The sequence below is a fragment of the Arvicanthis niloticus genome, chromosome 17 (assembly GCF_011762505.2).
Source record: "Arvicanthis niloticus isolate mArvNil1 chromosome 17, mArvNil1.pat.X, whole genome shotgun sequence".
Lineage (NCBI taxonomy): Eukaryota > Metazoa > Chordata > Mammalia > Rodentia > Muridae > Arvicanthis > Arvicanthis niloticus.
Genome location: NC_047674.1, coordinates 51,717,799 through 51,737,175, shown reverse-complemented (window position 1 = coordinate 51,737,175; position 19,377 = coordinate 51,717,799). Strand labels below are relative to the sequence as shown.

Below are 19,377 nucleotides of genomic sequence, written 5' to 3'. Positions count from 1 at the left end.
TTTGGTTTGATCCCTGGCACTCGTGCATGTTTCGCATGGCAGAAACAGAGAGATTCTGGAGGCTGCCAGTCTACCTGAATTGGCAAGCCTCAGATTCAGTAAGAGATCTTGTCTCAAAAGAGACACAAGGAACACGAACACACACACACTCACTATGAATCCATCAGTGAATACATCTACTGATCCGGTAACAGCCATCATAATCCAGCCATCTCCTTAAAATATTTAATTAATTAGTTAATTAATTATTTTACATCTTAAATGCTGGCCCCTCCTAGTCTCTCCCTTACCGAGTACCCTCTGAGAGGGTACAGCCCGCCTTGGGTATCCTCCTACCTTGGCCCATCATGTCTTTACAGGATTAGATGCATCCTCTCCCACTGAGGGAAGACAAAGCAGTCCTCTGCTACATACATGATGGGGGCCTTTGTCCAACCCATGTATGCTCTTTGGCTGGTGTCTCAGTGTCTGAGAGCTCACAGGTTAGTTGACATTGTTGGTCTTCCTGTGGGGTTCCCATCCTCTTCAGGGCCTTCAATCCTTCTCCCAACTCTTTCATAATGGTCCCCAACGTCCATCTAACATTTGGCTATAGAAGGAAGGGAAGAAAGAGGAAAAGTGGAAGGATAGAAGGAAGGGAAAAAGAGAGGAGAAAAACAGAGAGGGAAAACAGCAAAGAAGGAGGGACAGAGGGATTTGAGATAAGCAGCTCTTAGACATGGTGGATGTTTGGTTAGAGCAGAGGTCAGGTGGGGAAGGAAGGCCAGGAGAAAACATCCGGGAGATGTTATTATTTAAATGCCTCTGTCACATCAAAGGTTTTATAAATCACTTCAGCTAATTGTATTTACTAGCCAAAGGGACAAGGTTAAAAATGTTTCCTTTGAGTGGTGTGAGATAAAAGAAACATTGCAGTTATGGAATTTGCTCAGGATCTTATTCACAGATAGGTCTGAAAGTCGGCGGCTCAGGCTGTCCTGACTACTACTGGATAGGCAGACATTACTCAAGACCTAGCTGGCTACAAAATATCTGGCCGGCTTTATATTGTCTTGTACTTGCCAGTAATCAGCTGCTTTGCAATTTCAATTTGTTTATTGAATGCCACTAAGAACCTTGTGAGGACCATCACAGTTATCTAAAGCAGAAGATGGAATTCCTGAAGAGTTTGGATGAAAAGCAGAGAGGCAAGCCTGCCCCACCAGACTCCCAGGGACTGGAGAACTGGGGCTGATCGTCTGCTTTCCTGGGGAGGAGGAGGGGTCAGTTTCCATGGTGCAAACACACTAACACTCTAACCAGCTAAGGTGGCCCACAGCACAGAGCTCCTTGGAAGCCAGTAAGTGTTTTAATCTTAGTTCTTTTTTTTTTTATTAGATAAATCATTCATAATTTGACCATGTACTACTGGCTACTTTTAAAACCGAGGCTTATCTCCCTGAAATATTAGAGTTCAGACACACTTAATCTAATTCACAAAGATTGGTGCAAAGGGAAGCCTGCTAAATTTTAGTAGTTATTGATAGGCTAGTGAATTCTGGTCAGTTCAAATATCATACATTGAATATGTTTAATGTGTCCAGTTCAGTGGGTTTTAGAATTTAAGAGTTGGAAAACAATTGACACCCCAGTATGACTGTAAGAGTCAGCACTTTTTGCCCCAAACCCAATTCTAGGCAACTGTTAATCTACATTTTACGCCATAGATTTGCCTGCGCTGTGTATGTTACATACATGGAATGGAAGCACATACCATGTGACCTTCCATGTCTGACTTTGTTCACATAGCATGTTTCATGATCCATCCATAAAGCAACTATTACTCTTCATTTATTTTTGTGTATGTTTGCAGGTGTGTGTACATGTGTCTGTGTGCATGCATGTGTGTGTGTGTGTGTGTGTGTGTGTGTGTGTGTGTGTGTGTGTGTGTAGGAAAAGAAAGAAAACATGGCTACTATGTATGGTGGAGGAGAAGAAAGTTTATTATAGACACACGGGAAAGCATAGCCAGAACCAGGGACCTCTGGGCTAACTCAGTGTGTACATGACCCTGAGTTAGGCCATGTGGGAGATGGGGAGGAAAAGAAGAGGTGGGGGTACCAGGTGCAGCAGCCAGGAGGCCCAAAAAGACAGAGAACCAAAATGGTTGGGTTATACAGGGAAAAGTAGCCCAGCCCCTTAGCTGGAGGATGAGGATAGAGAGCAGGGTATGCTAACCATACCCTGTAATAGGTAAGGGCTGAAGAATGCTGGGAGAACCTGGGAACAGGTCTGCTTTGATATGTTAACTAGGCACTTCAGCCATTTGTCCCAGGTTTGAAACCTAACAGTGTCGTGTGTGGGAGACAGAGGTCAACCTTGTGTCTTGTGTGCCTCAGGAGCCATGCACCCTGTTTTGTTTTTTTGTTTTTGTTTTTTTTAGACAGAGTCTCTCGCTGGCCTGTAGTTCACCAAGTAGGTTAGCCTGGCTGGCCAGTGAGCCACAGAGAACTGCCTATCTCCCAGTCCTCAGGCAGAATCAGAAATGAGAAATTAGAAACTACTACCCTGCCACATATACTGGGCATTGGACTGAGGTCTTCACACTTAGATGGCAAAACCTTTACCAACTGAGTTGACTTTCCAGTCCTGCTTCATTCTTTTCTAGTGCCAAATAATATTCTGCTACCTGAATATTGTATTTTTGTTTTGTTATCTGTTGGCTAATATTTAGGATATTCATATTTTTTGCCCATATGACTCATGCTTCATGAAGATTCATGGCCAAACATTTCTCTCTCTCTCTTTTTTTTTTAAGACATGGTTTCTCTGTGTATTCCTAACTGTCCTGGAAGACTCTAGGACACACTTTGTAGACTAGGCTGGCCTTTAACTCACAGAGACCCTCCTGCTTCTGCCTCCAGAGATTAAACTGGGATTAAAGTTGTGTGTCAGCACTGCTCAGCTTGTGTCCAAATTTTTATAGATTTTTTTTCTTTTTGATTGATATTCCATTTAAAGACTCACTATGAAAGTATGGCAATCACGTTCATGGGAATACTAGCACAGGAGGAGAATAGGAAAGAAAGTCTAGAAATAAAGCTATAGACTCATGTTCATTGTTTTATACAGTTGTTTATATATGAGACTATATAATGTAACGATAAACAAATGTATATGTTCACCGTGGATCCGAGATATAAATGCAAGATTGAAACTTTAAAACACAATAAGAAAAATTACCTATAGGTATTTAGTTGTCTCAGACTGTTCATTCACCACTGAACTGCCTGATGCCTGTCCTGAAGTTAGGAGGTTGGTGAACTCTCATCCTGTTTCTTTTAAGATTGTTTTGCTTATTCTCATGTTGGTTTTGGAGGCTTTTTCTTTTTTTTTTTTTTTTTTTTTTTTTTTTTTTTTTTTTTTTGCTTTTGTTTGCCCTCTGTTCCCTGCTTTCCATTCAGAGAGAAGCTGCTAGCCAGTCTGTGTGACTAAGTCTGTTGTGGGAACCCATTGCAAATGCAGAATCTTGGCCCTTATCTAATACCTGATGAACCAGAAGCACAATTAAACAATTTCCCTAAGCGATCTGTGCAGACAGAGGTTGACAATTGTGATCACTAGGTCAAATTCCATATCTGTTTTGAAGACTTGTAGTCACCCTAAGTTATTGGGCCTTCCTGGATTGGTTCTAGGAGACTTTGAGAGTAGGCTTTTGTATCTCCATATGTCCATGTTGATCTTTTGACCCCAATTACCTGCTTGTCAATCCACACTATGCCTGGTCTTTACTTTAGGCCCTGCTGATCACAGTGGTGAAAGATCCTAAATGTATGGGAGGGGTGCAGTGAAGAAACCAGACACTCCATGATGAGGGAGAAGGTTCTTATTGGGGGATAAAAGAGAGAAAATGTTCAGAGGCATCTTGGAGAGTCCTGAGTGGAGGGAAACAGAAGCAGACTGGGCAAGGCCAGGACTAAGGATGCGGGAATAGAAGAGAATAGCAAGAGAGAGAATAGCAAGATTAGTTAGGTAGGGTGAAAACCCTTGGCATTAGAAAGAGAGCATGCATGTGTGCATGCCTCTACATGTGTGCCTGTGTCTGTGTCTAGGCCTGTGTCGGTGTCTGGAGCAGACTTGGGACAGAGGTCAGAAAGGCAAGAAAGCTAGCTGGGCTTTGAGATACATAATGGATGGGTGTGTGTAGGTCCCAAAGGAGGTCAGCATAGACACTGGTATACAACTACACATACATGTCAAAGGAGAGTCATATGTCTCTTCTACTGAAGATAAGGCTTCTCCTTTTGGAAGATGGGAAATGATTTCACAAGTTTCTGAGAAATACTGCCTTTTATCTAACCACAAGACATTCTTTTATAGTCCAGCATGAGCTGAATCTAGACTCTGTTTTGGATCAAGTCAGAGGACTGTTCCTTTTTGGGATGGGGGGGATAGAATACCTTTTGACCTGATACTAAACTCTGCCACAGCCTTAAAGGTCTTAGATGGGGGCTAGAGGGGGACCCTAAGTTGGATTGTTGAGGAATAATTTTATTAGAAGAGAATTATTATTGCCATGGATGGCGGACAGGTAGTAAACTGTGGTAGGATTCTGGGATCAGGATTCTGAGACCAGGCCCCAGCACAAGATAAACAGCATAGCAGGGTCTCTGAAGAAGACTCAGAGCCGTGTGGCAGAAATAGAGGTCTTTTCTTGTATGGTTCTGAGGATAGAGGAGGTTTCAGAGCACAAGTCAGTAGCCAGGATCTCTCTGATTCATAGGCAGGAGGCAGAGAAGGGCAAGGGGCAGGATATGTGTCTACCTTTGACATAAACACACTGTCCCAGATGAGAAATCCAGACATCTGAAAATCTGTTAGCAAGAACTTACAGACAGCGACTGAGTAGGGAGCTTGGAGGTATCTGGAAAAGGAAAGGAGTCTCTGCATGCATTGTGGCCTGAGCGGCAGCAGCTGAATTTTAATGTTACATCCTTCCATAGCCAAACAGTGTACACCACAAAGTGCAGGTAGCTCAACAATGGTCAGCTGTTAAGTGGGGACTGCTGAACTCTCAGCATGGGACTGAGAGGAACCCTTCTCTCTCACTGGCCAGATGCTTCCTGCTCAGGCTTGTCTTGTTTGTCTCAAGAATGCCTGTCCTGGATGGTGCTGGATACCAAGTAGATGGCACAGTCGCTGTAGGAAAATGGAGAAATAGGTAGGAGCAGAATCCCCCCTCTTGTTACATAAGTTGCTTTGAGGTGGCTGTGAAATTGCCTTCACTTGGTCCCTCTGCCTAAATGTGATTTGCTGTGTGATGCTTTGCAGAAGCAGGTCCTGGTCTACACATTTGTGTCAGAAGCTCTTACACTTCACAGCATGTGGCTCTCAGTCCCCACATCAGCCACTGTCAGTCACCAAGATGACCCTTATTCATCTCTTTAGGTTCAAACCCAGGGTTCTGACAGGACAGCTCCGTTTACTTCCCAGTCTTACTGACTGGTTCTTTCTTCCTGTCCCCTGGGCATTGCATTTTAATTATGTTTAATTCTCTGATTCACTGGCTCTACTCTCACATTTGATTATGCATCAGATACCATGCCAGCCATCCTTGGTCCCTGTCCCAGAGTTTCAGGTTCAGTAGGAGGGAATTGAGCTCAATAATTTGCATTTCTAATGAACCTCTCTGCTGACAAGGGCAGTTTGTAAGGCAGGTTCTGGCTCTTCAGTTCTCATGTTGAATCTTGAGATCTAGGGCATCTCTGGTGGGTGCAGTACAAGCAACTGCCTCCTCCAGTTTCCTACCTCGTCTCCTCATGTGTCCACATGAGCAGTTCTCAAGATTTTAGATCTCAGGCTCGTTTACACTCTTAAATAACATACAAAGAGCTTCCGTTTATTTGGATTATGTCCATTGATAGTACCACCGTACAAAGGTAAAGGAATATTTTTCATTTTTAAAGATTTCTTTAGTCAGTTTGTTGGAGGCAGTTTCTCAGTTGAGGTTCCTTCCATTTGGGCCCCATTGACAGAAATGGCATATTTTAAAATGTATTAAAGAAGTTTCACGAATGGAATTTCCTGTAGGGTTAAATAAAACTCAGAGCACAATAGGTGATATTTTAATAAAAAGTAATTGTGTCCTCCACAGCAAAGAACGTGTAGAATGGTTGTTGGTTTGCTCTGTTTATTCTCCCTTTGATAGCTAACTGAATTGGAATCAGCTGGCTCTTCATGGCTTTGGAGTCCACTGGCATGTTTTGATAGAAGTATACAAAGAAATGGTGATTTCAGACATTTGTACAGTTGGATATGGAAAAGTATTTATGGCCTTTTCACTGTGAGTTTTTGTTCTCTGGATCTACATCCAAACTGCCCACTATATGGTGATGTATCAAAGATTCGTTGCAAGGTAGCATCTGAAATGATGTCCAAGTACCAGCTACACTCCATTTGAGCCAACTGGCCCACCTCCAGGACTCTCTTTACTTGTGCGCCACCTTGCAGCATCTCGTGCTTGTCATCTGGAGAGACTGGTCCATGGGTGATGGAGAATTCCTCATGTTGGCATGATTTTATTGTACAATCAAGTTTACTGAGCTGCATATCCAAGGGTATAGGACTCAATAAAAGTACTCTTTATTGTAACATGAAGTGTGTTCTCATGAGGCTGTGCTCTCCTGTAAGTGTGTGAATAGCAGTTTCCTGACAGAAGATTTTTAAATATCCAGCCACCAGTGGTTTTCTCTCCCATTGCCTTTAAACTACAGAGTAAATGAGAACAGAGGAAACAAGGCCTTTTAATACAACAACGAAAACAGTTTTCACTTCGTAAACCACCCAAATCAAAAATCAGGGATCCTTCAGGGTTGGTAGATTACCGTATGAGAGCCGATTGCTCATGGCATAGGAATTTGTGTATGTGTGCATATGTGTGTGAGTGTGCAGGAGAAGGGCTGTGTGTATGTATGTGTGTGTGTGTGTGTGTGTGTGTGTGTGTGTGTGTAGCGTTCAGATGACAACTTTAGGTGTTGGCTCATTCCCAGAGCCTCCCATTCTTTGTTTGAGATAGGGTGCCTCACTGGCCTGGAACGTCAGACCAGCGGGCTAGGGAGCCTCAGAAATCATTTATTTCTATTTCCCATACTGAGATTACAACCATGAGCCACCATGCCCAGCTTTTTATGCCGGTTCTGAGGATCTGAACTTAGGTTATCATGCTTAAGGAAAAAAAAAAAAAAAACCCTTTACTGATGTGCCATCTCCCCAGATCCCTCATGGCATACCGTTATTAACAATTTCTAGTATTTTTATTTGTGCTCCTCATGTTGTATGGCAATAGCTTTTCTTTTCCATGGAGCATTGACGTGGGACCCAGCCATCCAGTCCAAACTGTATGTGCAAATTGCTGCTGTCCCCACAGCATCTCTGGATGCTGCCACAAATTAGAAAGACAAGATGCAGAATTCCACAGTCAAATTGAGGTAGCGTAAAACCAAGGGAACTCTGAAGGAGGAGCAGAAAATCACACTGAAAGATGGCTGGAGGGCACACGGTAAAGTGCCAGTCTTTGACTTTAGAGATAATTCTGGGTAAAGTGGGACCATCAGTAGTGAGTGGTATCTACACATGTTGGGAGCTATGGACCCACACAGCATCACACACACACACACACACACACACACATACACACACACACACACACACACACACTGCAATTTAGATGCAAATCCACAAGACAGGAAAACAAGTCACTGATGCAGAAACCTAGGGAGCGTTTGCTAGGACTGAGGTGTTATAAGTGGCCTGTATCCCCTCCAGCAGATTCTGTCATGGAGATATCGAAAATATCAGACATGACCAAGCTCCACCAGGCTGTGGCTGCTGGGGATTGCAATTCAGTAAAGAGGATTTTGAAGAAAGGTCTCTGTGATCCAAACTACAAGGATGTGGACTGGAACGACAGGACCCCGCTTCACTGGGCTGCAATCAGAGGTGAGTGGACAGTGCCTCTGTGAACCCATGCCTACTCCACTTTCCTGAGGGCATCAGCTGGTGTCACAGAGTGTGATGGATGCTTTTTTAGAACTAGATAGAACCTGTCAACCCTGGTATTAGTCCTTACTAGTGCTAGCACCTGGACCATATTATTTAATGGTTTGGGCCCCCTTTAATTCTTCTATATAATGGAAGCGGTAATGCTCCCTTTGAAAGGGAGTTAGACAGTATGTACAAAGATGAGACTATAAACATTCTCCCATCAGTCCTCTGCTGTCATGACTTCAAAACCAGAGTAGATGAAGATGAATCCTCACCCCCTCCCAACACATCCCAGTTATACAACAGGAAGTTAGTAACAAAAGCCTTTGGATATTGAAGCTAGAGAGATGGCTCAGCAGTTAGGAGTGATTGTTGCTTCTATAAGGACCAGAGTCTGATTCCCAGCACCCAATCCACCTATAACTCCAGCTCCAGGAGAATCAACATCGTGCCTGGACACTGCCTTGCTCCCACCTTGATAATGGATTGAACCGCTGAACCTGTAAGCCAGCACAATTAAATGTTGTCCTTTATAAGACTTGCATTGGTCATGGTGTCTGTGAGTAGAAGTAAAACCCTAACTAAGACAAGCACCTACACACACACACACACAAATTTAAAAAGTCTTTAGTAATAAATACCACCAAAAACCCATTAAGAAAAGTATTATAGTCAACTTTGCTCTCCATATTTGTCTTCTGTCTTGTGGGGAGAAAGACAAGGCAGAAAGTAGGACCAGCTTCAAAAGACTTAGGTTGAGACATTTTTGCAGAAATATAAGTAGGGAGCACTGGTAGCTATACCAGATGACATCTTTGGAAACATGTGCTGTATTTTGGGCATTGTTCTGGGTGCTTCATGTCTGGGAATTCATCCATACTCCTCAAGGATTTGGTGAGACCAGTGATAACAACCCTAGTTTAAAATGAGGAATGAGGGCATTGTGCACAAGGCATTTGTTTTCTGCCCTTCCTTTCTTCCTCTTACTCCTCCTCCTCCTCTTTCTCCTTCTTTTCCTCCTCTTTTTTCTCCTCCTCCTCTTCTTTTCCAAGACAGGATTTTTCCGTGTAGCCCTGGCTGTCTAGGCACTTGCTCCATAGACCAGGCTGGCCACAAACTCAGAGATCCACTTGCCTGTGCCCCCTGAGTGCTTGGAATAAGGGTATATATCACCACCATGTGCCTAGGCATTTGTTTCTTATCCAGGTATCATTTATTGGTGATTGATGCTGTCAGGATATGACCCTACATGTCTGATTTGAAAGCCTGTGCTCTTAAACTGTGTCAGGTGTATCCTAAGAGTGCTCAAATTGCTGATTGTAATTATTTTCATAGGGGTGTGTATGTATATGATGTGTATGTGTTTGTGTGTGTGCCTGTGTTTTTGTGCACGTGTATTTCTCTGTGTGTTTGTGTGCATGTGTGTGTTTGTGTGCATGTGCTTGTGTGCATGTCTCTCTGTCTCTCTCTGTGTCTCTCTGTCTCTCTGTCTCTCTGTCTCTCTCTCTCTCTCTGTCTCTCTCTCTCTCTCTCTCTCTCTCTCTCTCTCTCTCTCTCTGTGTGTGTGTGTACACCATGATGTACATATGAAAGACAGATGACAACTTCTTTCAGGAGTTGGTTCTCTTCTACTTTGTATAAGTTCTGGCTCAAGTCACCAGGCTTGCATAACAAGCTATCTCACCAACCCATGTCTTAAAATATATTTTTTAGCTAAAATTACTTATTTTAATGTTTTATTGTACTTTTATTGTTTAAAACAGTTTAAATTTAAAAACATTTTAATCATATTCTTTCCCTCCCTCAGGTCCTTCCCAAGCCTCTCCTCCTCCCTACCATCCAACTTCAAGTTCTTTATCAAAAAAAAAAAATCAATACAATAACAACCATCTCCCAAATCAAGAAAATAAATAAAACCATATTTAAAGATAAAAAACAAAACCACCAAACTGTAGCTGAATAAAAGCACACACACACACACACACACACACACACACACCAAAACAAAACAACAACAAAAAAAAACAAACCAACAACAACCCCTACAGAATGCTATGTATAGTGGTTGACTACTCCTGAACATGAGGCCTGTCCTGGAGTGGTTGATATACCCAGTGTCCTATTGAAGAAAACTGATTTTCCCTTCCTAGAAGGAATAAGTGAGAGTTAACCTTTACCTTGGTAGCTAGATTTTCATTCATTCATTCATTCATTCATTTTTAAAAATAAAACAAAATAAAATATTATAAAACAAAACTATTACATTGAGGTTGGACAAGGCAAACTAACAGAAGGAGAAGAGCTGAGAGAAGGCACTTGAGTCACTTGTTAGTACAGTCAGGGATCCCATAAAAACACTAACTTGAAAGCCATAATATGCAGGCAGGGGACCTGGTGCAGACCCACGCAGGCTTCTGCATGTTGCTTCAGACTCTGTGAGTTCATATGAGCTTTGTTCATCCCGATGTAGATGTGTCTTCCATCCCCTCTGGCTCTTACACTCTTTCTGCCTCCTCTTCTGCCGGGTTTCCTTCTTTACTCCCCACTTGGTCCTCCCTGTTCAGCCCCTCACATTCATTCATAACTATCTATTCTATTTCCTAATGAGATCTGTTGGTACCCTCTAGTACATTGCTCCATAGCTAATCTCTGGTTCTATAGATTATAGTTTGATTATCATTGATTTCACAGTTGATATTCACATCTAAGTGAATACATACTGTATTTGCCTTTGTGAGTCTGGGATATCCCATTCAGGATGACTTTTCTAGTTTCATCCATTTGCCTGCAAATTTCATGATGTCATTTTTTTAACAGCTCAGTAATATTCCAGTGTGTAACCTTCATCCATTTTTCTTTTGAGGGACATCTAGGTTGTTTCCAACTTCCGAGTATAAGTTCATAAGTATCAACTTATGAGTAAGGCAGAAAGTTCAAAAACTGTTTAGGGTACAGAATAATTTCAGGTCCAATCTTCAAAACTTAACTAGACACAGTCTCAGAATAAAAAGTAATGAGAGTAAGGAATACAATTCAGTATTAGAGTCCACACATAGGGCATGTGGGGCCCTAGCTTCAATCCCAAATTCTACAAAATAAATACTAAAACAAACAAACAAACAATTGCCATGGCAGAAGTATCGACGATTGTTCATGCATAGATGGGAGGGAGTTGAGCAAGAGCTGGGACAGTGGACAGAAAAGAGAGCCATTCTAGAAAGAATACAGGAAGTTCATACAGGGCTCCGGTCTCTATAGGATAAGGATGGGGTGGAATAAGGAGAAAGAAGAGAAGGGAGAGGCATGATGATAATGAGGCAGAGATGCTACAAACACTAGCTTCCTCCTGCTTCCATGCTCCTTAGGCTGCTTCTGGTCTCAGGCCACTGAGGACATTTTAACCTTAACTTTGTCTTCTTTCTCCATGGTATACCTAAGGGCAAATGGAGGTGATCCATCTCCTGATACAATATGGAGCCAGACCCTGCTTGGTAACTGATGTGGGGTGGACGGCAGCTCACTTTGCAGCTGAGTCAGGACATCTGAATGTTCTCAGAGCTCTGCATGCACTTCACGCTGCCATCGATGCTGCTGACTTCTTTGGAGACACGCCCAAGAGGATTGCACAGATCTATGGTCAGAAAGACTGTGTGGACTTCCTGGAGACGTAAGTACTGTGTTGTCCCAGCCTGCAACCAGGGGTTTGTCAATTGCCCAATCTCAGGTAAATGAAAGTGAAACAAAAAGATCTAATCCCATGGTTCCCAACCTTCCTAAAGCTGTGACCCTATATTTTTTTTTTAAAGATCTGTCTTCAGACACACGAGAAGAAGGCATCAGATCCCATTACAGATGGTTATGAGCCACCATGTGGTTGCTGGGAATTGAACTCAGGGCCCCTGGAAGAGCAATCTGTGCTCTTAACTGCTGAGCCATCTCTCCAACCCAATGTGTAGCTCAGACTGGCCTTGAACTCGTGATCCTCCTGCCTCTCCCTCCTTTAGCAAATCCTACAGGCATGTGTGACCACAACTGGCACTGTGACCCTTTAATACAGTTTCTTGTGCTGTGGTGAACCTCCAATCATTATCCCATTGCCACTTCGTGACTATAAGTTTGCTATTGTTTTGAATCATAATGGCAATATCTGATATGCAACTCCAAGGGGGTTGTGGCCCACAGGTTGAGAACTACTGAACCATTTGACTGGTATCATGGTTTGTTTTTTGTTTTGGTTTTTTGGTTTTTTTGTTTTGTTTGGTTTGGTTTGGTTTGGTTTGGTTTGGTTTGGTTTGGTTTGGTTTGGTTTTTTTTGTTTGTTTGTTTGTTTGTTTTTGGGTTTTTTTTTGGTTTTGTTGTTTGTTTGGTTTTTTTTTAGGTTTTTTTTTTTTAGATCATTTACTTTTACTTTATATGTATAACCGTTTTACCTGCATGTATGTATATGTACTCTGAGGCCAGGAGAGGGTTCCATATCCCCTTGGAACTGGAGCTACTAACTGCTCTAAGCAGTTCTGTGAGTCCTAGAAACAAAACTCTGGGTCGTCTGCAGAAAAAGAGCCTGTGCTCTTAACACCTGAGCCATCTTCCTAGCCCCTGTGATGCATTTAAAGTGGATTTTAGTTTTTCTTTTTTATCAGAATGACAAGTTGAGGGTGAAAAGTACATCACTCCTTTGCCTTAGATCTTACAAGAATTATCTCTGATAAGAGCTGGACACGAAAGTCGAGGATGTGACTTGGCCTAAGCTTCATGGCCACCCTCAGGTTTCTGAAGGGTACTTGAGCTAGTTGTGTGACTTGGTTGTACAGGTTAAAACTAGCTTCCTGACCCTCAGTTTCCTCACACTTACTGAGCTGCAGAGATGGTTAAATCAGCGAGGTGCTTACCACACAAACAAGAAGACCTGAGTTTGGATCCTCTGCACCAATATAAAATAGTCAACGCACCCACTCTTTCCTGTAGCTCCAGTTTGAGAGTCCAGACAAAAGGATCCCAGGGGCTTGCTGGGCAGCCAATCTAGACAAAACTGCAAGCTGTAAGTTCAGTGGGACATCCTATCTCAAAATGTAAAGAGGAAGATACGCTACATTGACCTCTGACCTCCATATGAACATGTACATGTGTGCAAATGTACTCCTTATCACAGAAGCACATACACGTAACACACACATATGCATGCATGTACAAACACACATATACAATGTGAGGCAGATGAATTAGACTTCTGTTCTTGTTTGTTTACTTTATGAAGGTTTAATTTTCTAATTTGTTTTGTATTTTTTTCATTAATTTATTTATTCACTTTTACAATCCAATTGCAGCCCCTCTCTTCTAGTACTCCCTTATTTAGTCCCTCCTCCTCATCCCCTGCTCCCTTTCTCCTCTGAGACGGGGGAGACACCCCTGGGTACCAACACACCCTGGCACATCATAGTTTATGACCCGTGTACATTTACCTATGACTCCTCGAGCCAACTAGGACTTGTCAACTATTCATTCATTTATTACCTAAGTCAAGCAGTTTGGGTATAATTAAGTGCAAAACCTGCTCTTTGCAGTTATAGCCTTGTGAGGAATGGAAATAAAATTTATGAATCCATAATTTGGTCGGGTCAACAAGTGATTCATATAAGAAAGTGTTAAATGGCCTGATCTGAATTTTGTTGCTTGAAAAGAAAGATGAGACAGACAGATAACCTTGAAGCAATTCCAGTTTATGTAGAGGACAGAGACAGTGGGCTGTCTTGTACGAACTTCAAAATACAGTTATCATCAAAATGTTCAACTCACCCAGGATTGTGGCTTAGGCCTACAATACAGCTGCTTAGGAGGCTGACCCAGATAGATTGTAAATGCAAGGCCAGACCTGTTTAGGCTACAGAGTGAGTTTGAGGCCAGTCTGGGCAAATTAGTGAGACTGTCTCAAAGAAACAGTAAAATGAGACTGGGCAGGTAGTGGTGGTGCACGCCTTTAATCCCAGCACTTGGGAGGCAGAGGCAGGTAGATATCTGAGTTCAAGGCCAGCCTGGTCTACAGAGTGAGTTCTAGGATAGCCAGTGATACACAGAGAAACCCTGTCACAAACAAACAAACAAAAAACAAACAAAACAAAAAATAAACAAACAAAACAACCCCAAAACCTTCCAACCAAAAAATAAGACAGAGGAATGTAGCTGAGGGGTGGAATACATGCTTAGCCCATTTGAGGCCCTGGGTTCAATCTTTGGCACTGCCATCCCCCCAAAAAGTTAAACTAGTAAAACCATTGTCTAGGGTGTGATTGGCTATCTATAGAAGTAACTCAAGAGAAAACTCTCTCTCCCCCACCTCTGTGTATGTCTGTGTGTGTGTCTCTGTGTGTGTGTATGCCTGTCTCTTCTCTCTCTCTCTCTCTCTCTCTCTCTCTCTCTCTCTCTCTCTCTCTCTCTCTCTCTCTCTCTCTCTCTGTGTGTGTAAGGGTCTCACTATATAACCCAGCTTGACCTTCAATTTATGATCCCCCTATTTTAGTTTCCCAAGTGCAAGGATTACAAACAGGCACCCCATGCCCAGTTCCTTAGTGTTTATCCTTGTGAGTCTTTCAAACGCTGGAATTCCTGAGTTTTGCCCTTGGCTTTCTATTGATCCGCCTCCCAACCCCCACCGCCCAGCAAACTTAACCGCTCAGTCAGGCACGTGACATTTGGCCCGAGCATAACTAAAATGGAGTGGGAACTGCCAGGGAAAGTGGGCAGGCAGTGCTAAGCAGAGGAAAACTTTCGTCAGCTGCATCACATGTGAGTTCACATCTACTTATCACTTCCCTTCTGATATTAGAGAATTCGGAGGGATGAATTGCAGATGAAGGTGTAATTAGTGTGGGCGTGCAGATAGCAAAGATCAGGCAGAAGGAAGAGAGAGAAAAACCTGTTGATGTGAGTCTAGCTACCATGTTGGAAATGTGCATAGGTCAGGTGATGAAGGCTCTGGCCAATCGGGTGATCACAGCCATCAGACTTGCAGGCTAAAGCGGGTGGGTGGGGGAGTGTAGTTAGGGGAAGAAGTCAATGCTGAACTCACCATAGGATGGATGAGTTGAAACAGGCAGTCTAGTAAAGTGGCTCACAGGGTACACAATGTGGCTGCCTATAGTGGGGTTAGAGATTTTGTAAATAGGCAAGGAGACCAGAGGCTAGCTCCACAGTTTACATTGTGTGAATGTGAGCGCCTCTGCTATTCCTAACCTATTTATTTATTTAATTTAATTTAATTTAATTTTAATTTTAATTTTTATTTTTATTTTTATTTTTATTTTTATTTTTATTTTTTATTTTTAGTTTATCGAGACAGGGTTTCTCTCTGTAGCCCTGGCTGTCCTGGAACTCACTCTGTAGACCAGGCTGGCCTCGAACTCAGAAATCCTCCTGCCTCTGCCTCCCAAGTGACCAATTTATTTATACACACAATGCATGCAATTAGCATTTTCTTCCTCATGTCTTAGCACCTTAAATTCACTTGAGTCACTGATTGATTGAGACAGGGTTTCACCCTGTAGCCCAGGCTGGCCTGAAACTCACTACACATCAGAGGCTGGCCTTGACCTGCAGCAATCTTCCTGTTTTACTCTCCTGGGTGCTGGAACTGCACACGTGCCTGGCTATACTTTAATATGTTAAACAATGAACATGTGTCACTTTTATAATCAGGAGAATAGAAAGAAATGCCAACGGCTTCCAGATAACATGAAGATGGTTCTGGAATCTGAGCATTTTCAGAATGAACAGCCCCTCCTTCCAGCTGTCTGAGATTCATCACACTCAGGCCACATACTAGCTTTTCCTGTCTTCGGGTAGTTTCTCTGGTATCTGAGATCTTCTAAACTTTAGAAGGTTTAGAATTTAGAGTGCTCATTGACATGTGTGAACTTGGCCTCCTTCCTTCTCAATTAAACTGTGAATGGCCTGTGCTGCGGGTAGCCCTTAGGAAGAGAGGTCCGAGCCAATGCTGGCCAGGCTCCTCCTTCCACCCTCACAGGCTGCTCTCTTCGCAGGGCAGAACGCGAATGCAGGGACCACCGCCAGAGAGGGCTGTTGTTTGATGAGCAGGATCCAGATTGGGACCTCAAGAAAAGGGAGCTAGAGCTGTCTCTTCCAGCTCCGGAGCAAAACACCAACAAAAAGAAGAAGAGAACACGAGGCTCCACCAGGCTTAACCATTCCAACCCCTGGAAGGTATGAGAAGGTGGAGCCCCAAGGCTCAGACTGAAGCCAGACGCAATACTCAGATGTCTTCCCAGGATTTGACTCAGCCACCCTTCCCTGGGCTTCCACAGAAAGTCCCAGGCAGTCAGAGTGTTCTCTATAGGAGCCGATGTGTCCTTGATAAAACCCAATGCCCAGAAGTGTGACCAGGACAGACAACTGCGTTTTGTTTCTGTGGCTTGCAGTGTCAGCATGCCCCGCCCCTCACCCCACCAACACACAGTTACAGAAGGTTCAAGATCAAAGTGGGAGTTCTTCTAATTTAGTTGATTAGACTGCGGCAAAAATGAAATAAGCATAAAGAAAAACAAAAATCTAAAACCTCCCAACACGACTGATTCAATCTAAAAATAAAACTTTTTTTTATTTTTAAATAAATAGAACTGGGAGCCCACAGTCCCAGTGTTGAGGGTTTTACCCATAATCACCATCGAGCTAGGAGCAATAGGCTGGGCAATGCGTCCATTCAATGAGAGGAAGAAAAGCCTGGCTGGAAAGGAATCTGCTCCACATATCGGCGAGCATCGGCTGAAAATGGGGAACTGTGGGCTCGTTGTTCTAGTTTTTCAATGGTAGATTTTACAAAAGTTAGAGCAGATATTCCAAGAAAAGTATAGCATCTAAGTTGAGACATTAAAAACATATTGAAGCTTTGAAGACTGCACAAGAGAATGTTAAATGCCTCATTAGCTACTCTTAATATTGATTTGCTGAAATATGACCGATGTTTTAGTGCTAAGTAAAATAGACTATTAAAACTAACTTTAGTACTTTCTACTTTTTATTTCCTTTTAAGTGTGAGAAGATTTTGTAGGGTGAGTGTTTTTGTATTTATATATCACATTGATTATTGTGGGGAAGCATATTGACGTGCCACATTGTGTGTGTGTGTGCATGTGCGTGTGCGTGTGTGTGTTGGGGGGAAGGCTGCCAGAGAACAACTTGTGGGAGTCAGTCCTCTCTTTCCACCATTTGGAAATCAAACTTGGTGGTCAGGCATGGTGGTGAGGGCCCGTACCCACTGAGTCATTTCACTGGCTCTATTTTACTTTTTAAAGCTTATATATGCTAGAATGTTTAAAAGTCCCTATGCAGCTTGCATCTAATTGTTATTGGCTCTGCTATAAAATTCTAACATTTGAAACCTCCCACAGGAGATCATGTTAGGATGTTTTACATTAATGGCCTGCTCCACCATCTTTTTGATCAATGAGTTTCTCCGCTTGAATCAATAGCCTTAGCTAATTGTTATCTTTACGACCCACTCATAATTCATTATCTGCTGATTTGGACCATGTTTGGTTTGAAATTTTTCAAACTTAAGAAAGAAAGCTTCAATCCATTCCAGGGAAGTGGTATGGCTAAAGAAAACTTTCCCAGTGTTTCCATCTCTGAAGAAAAACACCCCCCTCCCAATCCCAGGAGCCATTAATTGGTGATGACTCCTCAGCTAGTCGTGGGGAGCCTCATGAGCCCCTCCCCCATTTATGATAGAGCACTGACTGGCTTGGTCTTGGGCCAGTCTTGTACAGACACCATAGTTGCTATGGACCCATGGTTTAATGGCCAGCGTATCTTACAGACAGAACTTCAAGGGTACTTCTTCCCATGCTCTGTTCTTACAGCTTTCTGCTCCTTCTTTCATGATTTTCCCTGAGTAGGGTGTGTGTGTGTGTGTGTGTGTGTGTGTGTGTGTGTGTGTGTGTTTGTGTGTTTGTGCGTGCGTGCACGTGCACTCATGTGTATGTTGATATAAACATCTTTTTCAGGGCTCAGCACTTAACAGTCATTTCTTTTCACCACCCTGGCCCATTGTGAGTCTCTACAATTGATGGCTGTCCACTGTGTGCTTCTCTAATCAAAATTGAGAGCAACATGTCCATTTAGCAAATCAACAGTAGCAGATCACCCCCTAAGGCCTATAACCTGCTTAGCTGTGGGCTTTTGACCAGGTTTATAGTGCTAGGTAAGAATTCCTTCCTTTTCCCTCAAATCAAAACAGAAAGCAATTGGTTCTTCCTCTAATAGTCATGCCACTATTGCACCGGTGTCTAGCAGGTCAGTATGTTACCATGCAGAGTCTACCTTTGGGTAAGTCCATTGGTGACTTTTCACCCTCAGCAGCTAATATAGCTCCTGCTGGGTCTGCTAAAGGTAGCCAATAGGGAGAAAGTTGTAATTTAGTTCCAGCCTGATTTCTATACATTTCATGTCTTCAGCAATGGGATCTTACCATCTAGCTATGATGGACAACCAAGAGCAAAGACTACTGATAGCCTGTGTTGTGTCAGCGGACCATGGGCCTTCTTGATCAAAAACTCAAAGGAAACTATTCTATGTCTGGCAATGAATCTTTCACTTAATAATCCCTGTCTTCTGGGGGAAGCATTCAGAGAACCTCTATTCAATGTTTTCTCTTTTTTGTTTGGTATAGAACTATAGTTGATGAAACAGTGCCACACACACTCAGAGTGAGCCTCCTAAATTAAGCGTCCTGGAAACAGCCTCACAGACATGCCTACAGGTGCATCTCCTTGGTGATTCTAAATCCCATCAAGTTGACAGTGAAGGTTAACCATCAAGTAACTCTCAGAAGTGGTGATGATACCATAAATTTGGACCTCTGAAACTATGAAAAAAATATATTTGACTTCATTGCTGTGGTAGTTTGAATGTAAATATCCATTATAATCTCAGACATTTGAATACTTGGTCCTTACTTAGTGGCACTGTTTGGCAAGGCATAGTAGGTGTGGCCTTGCTAGAGAAACTACATCACTGCGGGTGATCCTTGAGGGTTAAAAAGCTTTCACTATTCCCAGTGCACTCTCTCTGCTTCCTGCTTGTGACTGAAGACATGAGGTCTCATCTTTCTGCTCCTACCACCATCCCTTCATTCCATCATCATCAACTCTACTTGGTACCATGAGCCTAAATTACTTTTCCTTCTATAAGTGGCCTTGGTCTTGGTGTATTATCGCAGCAATAGAAATGTAACTAATACGAATAAACGTCTTGTATGTAGTTATTTGTTGTGCCAACCTTAGAAAACTAATTGAGAAGCCTTTTTGATAAAAGTGTTGATCCAAGAATGTGCTACTCTATAGTTAT

The 19,377-nt window shown here is 42.7% G+C and overlaps 1 protein-coding gene across 3 annotated transcripts in view; it reads left to right on the top strand.

The window, feature by feature from the left end:
* The window catches only part of Ankrd66 (ankyrin repeat domain 66), a 28,494-nt gene extending 12,100 nt beyond the window's left edge, over window positions 1–16,394 (top strand). The window contains exons 1-4 of one of the 3 annotated variants that reach the window (XM_076915243.1): window positions 1,282–1,339; window positions 7,804–7,977; window positions 11,461–11,689; window positions 16,056–16,394. In XM_076915243.1, the coding sequence (XP_076771358.1) occupies window positions 7,815–7,977; window positions 11,461–11,689; window positions 16,056–16,242 (579 nt within the window). In that variant the 5' untranslated portion in view covers window positions 1,282–1,339; window positions 7,804–7,814 and the 3' untranslated portion in view covers window positions 16,243–16,394. Of the gene's footprint in view, window positions 1–1,281; window positions 1,340–7,803; window positions 7,978–11,460; window positions 11,690–16,055 lie in introns of those variants that run through there. The other 2 variants (XM_076915244.1, XM_034521896.2) reach the window with 2 other exon arrangements.
* The last annotated feature ends 2,983 nt before the right edge of the window (window positions 16,395–19,377 follow it).